This window comes from Galeopterus variegatus, unplaced genomic scaffold (assembly GCF_000696425.1).
Source record: "Galeopterus variegatus unplaced genomic scaffold, G_variegatus-3.0.2 Scaffold4441, whole genome shotgun sequence".
Taxonomy (NCBI): Eukaryota; Metazoa; Chordata; class Mammalia; order Dermoptera; family Cynocephalidae; genus Galeopterus; species Galeopterus variegatus.
The window spans coordinates 103,577-106,873 of NW_007730552.1; the positions used below are offsets into that span (position 1 = coordinate 103,577).

General features: G+C 39.4%; 1 protein-coding gene across 1 annotated transcript in view; it reads left to right on the forward strand.

Moving 5' to 3' along the window:
- The window catches only part of GOLM1 (golgi membrane protein 1), a 69,867-nt gene extending 67,316 nt beyond the window's left edge, over positions 1–2,551 (forward strand). Inside the window, exon 10 of the mRNA XM_008587572.1 lies at positions 86–2,551. Within this exon, the coding sequence (XP_008585794.1) occupies positions 86–129 (44 nt within the window). The 3' untranslated portion in view covers positions 130–2,551. The remainder of the gene's footprint in view (positions 1–85) is intronic.
- The last annotated feature ends 746 nt before the right edge of the window (positions 2,552–3,297 follow it).

Consider the following 3,297-nt stretch of genomic DNA (forward strand, 5'->3'; position numbering starts at 1 on the left):
CTTATGCAAAATGGGACCGGCCTGGGCTGGTTTCTCAAAATGTTCAATACTAGAATATTACTTTTTTTTTTTTTTTCCTTTTTAGTTTATAATGCTGAAGATCAGAAAAGACATCATAAATTTACTTGATCAGCGTGAAAAGCAGAATCATACACATTGAATCAAACCGGAATCACGTACTTCACATCAGGACTGAACAGAGATCACTGCACAATATCCATGAGGGACTGAATACTCAAAACTATGAAGTGTACTGAGTAAAACGTACATTTAAAGCTGATGATTGTGGTGTTTTAGTATGTATGTTATGTAGGAAAAATGGGACTTTTTGACAGCTTTTTGAAATGTCTATAATGTCAAGATCTGTTGAAATTTTTTGGCTGATGGGTGTTTCATGAGAAGATTAACACCAAAAACAGAATCCACATTCTCCAAGTATGATGACAGGGCGCCTTTATTCTGGAATGTAACTGTGTAAACACAAGCAGCCCGGAGGAAGGGCCATCTCTGGCTGCGCATCGACAGCTCTTGTCCGCAGGCTGTGTGCCGAGCGCCCACTGAGCGACAGGTACGTGCTCCTGTGCCCCATTTCCGAGTCTGACAGTCGGCAGCCTAGTGTGGTGACTTAACACAAACAAGTCTAAATACAGAGCTGTTTTGTGGGAGAATTGTAAAAAGACTGCTTGTATAATAGCCGTTGTCATTCTTAATGTTCAAAACACTATTAAGTGACTTGTAATTTGAACATCTGTGATCTGTATTTACTCTGTTTCATGTGTGTGGGCAAAGCAAAATCTTCTCGAATAACTACATATTACCCAGAAAAGGAATGAGTGGATTAGACTTTTGACAAAATAGGGGCCAAAATGGAGCTGACACCAGCACACGTGCGGCGGAGCCTGGTGAGGCACAGCATTGTGAGGACGGGTTTGTCGTGGACACATCTGTGCCTACTTTATTACCAAAAGAGAAAGTTAATTGATACTGAAGGACATATTCAGTGTCACAAACTGGGAATGTTTAGAAAGACAAGAGAATGCAGTTCTTTTTGTCATAGTTTACACAGCTTATGGTAAATGACTCACAAAAGTGATTTAACAATCAAAAGAATGTTAATTTTGAAAGTGATTATTTAATCATAATTCAGAATAACAATGGCTTTAGTTTTGACGAGTCGGTTCTCACCATTTATGGTAAATAGGATTTTACCACTTGCAGATGACTGGGAAAGTCACTACTGACTTACCAAACGGTAATAAGGACTTGCTAAAGGATAAGGGGAGGCCTCAGTGTTTGAGAGGCAAGGGCCTAGAGATCAATCACGTGGCATAACCCGTGGTTTTCAGAGGAAAATGGGGCCCAGAGAAGCCAGTAGCTTCCTGCTGGTGAACAGAGCGCTGGCCACAGCAGGGTGCCGGCTGTTTGCGTTTCCCACTTGAATGTTCTTCATGTACGACCTCCTTCTCCTAGTCACTAAGACTAGACTTTTCCATGCAGAAAAGGCAACTGGAAAAGGGTAGGAAAGTAGCTTTATGAGATTTTACCTAAGTCCTTTTCGAAGCTCCCTTTGTGTTCCAGTCTTGGGTTGATATGAATTCTCCTCTTTTCTCAATTAACGGACTAAAGTCCCTCTTTAGTGTGCACAGTTTCTGAAAAATGAAGTACTGTGTTCAGCTTTTAAAACTGTTTTCACTGTTTTTAGCTGTTTTCCCTTCATCACCTACAGGATCCCTAAAGAATCAGCTTTTAAGTCGTAGATGAAGGCTGGTGGTTTGCTGTAAACCTTCTGTGGAATGAAATGGGATTTCAGTATAAATAAAACGTAACCACAATGCTGCACGGGGCCCGCAGGCCATGTGCTCAGTGCACACACTGCACTCTTCCTCCAGGCAGCCATGCATGCACACTGGCTTCCCTTGTGATCCTGGGCACAATTGGTCAAGACACCAATGGCTGTGTCTACAAAAGGAAAACGCCTTTGTAACAAGTTCCCAATAGATATCAAACCCCTAGCCTTGGTCTTTTGGTTTTATACAAAATTAAATCAGGAGCTATTCCTTATTAAAATTAAATTCTTGGTGTAAGCCATTTAATTTACACCTTCCTCTACACTCTCAAATGGTGTGTAGACAGGAGTGCTGGGATTATTCATTTAATCTTCTTTCCTGCAAACAGGACTGTATTATCTGAAGATTCCTTAAGTATGTAGATTAGATTTCACAAGTAATCTACTCACTGCACATAACGTACTTCTGTGTGATGGAATTTGAGAAATAAACCATTAGCTGTTAATTCAGTATGCTGTTATTAAATAACTAGACTGGTAACTGGCATGTTTTAATTTGTAACTGTTTATCTGATCACAGTAGAAACTGAAATGCTGGGAGTGAATTGTGAATCCAGGCTCATTGAGGGCCCATGGGGACTGGTCCACTCACTATGTATTTTACTTAAGACTTAATTATAAATGATAATTTATGGGACACTGACTTCTAACACTTGTTTCTGAAATGAATTTTAGAAAAAATAAATTTAAAAAAGGTTCTGTTAACTGGGTTATATTAAATTTTTTTCACAAATTTATTAGATTATTGAAAGTATTCATTAGTGTCAAAGTTGGGGAAAGGGCTTATCGTAATTGTGTGTTTAAATATGTGTATATTTGTGTACTACTAAGTTTGGAGGGTAACACTTTCTTAAGGTGTACTGAACTGCCCCTTAAAAACCGGTTCATAAAATTCTGGTACTATTATACACTGAAGGATTAAGTAGGTATCTTCCTGTGCACTTAAAAAAAAAAAAAAAAAAAAAAAAACCCAAACCAAAAAAACCCTAAAAGGCCTCTGTCCTTGCTGGCACACCCATTAAACACATTTCGAGTAAAGTTAAATGACTTGAAATATCCTCATCTTTATATATGAACTTCACATAATGAACTTTTTTAATACACCAAGGCCTTAACCATTTGAGACAAAATGTTTTCTTTAATCCTTACTCCTTAGTAGAGTAATATTATACCTTTAAACTAGAATTGAGGGGCACAGGCCATACCTTGCGTGAACTACTTTACAGTCCCACAAAAATTCTGATACTGTGACAGGTGCTTGGTACACACAGTTGATCAGAGATGTGGTCCTAGATCAGCCAGTTTTCCACACAACTGAAGTTTTGCCTGTTAGAACCGTCTTAGATTTAGGTGGATAAATGCCTTTTAGAAATGAACAGTAGGGCCGGCCCGGTGGTGCACTGGAGAGTGCGCCGCTTGGGAGCGCGGTGGCACTCCTGCTGAGGGTTCGG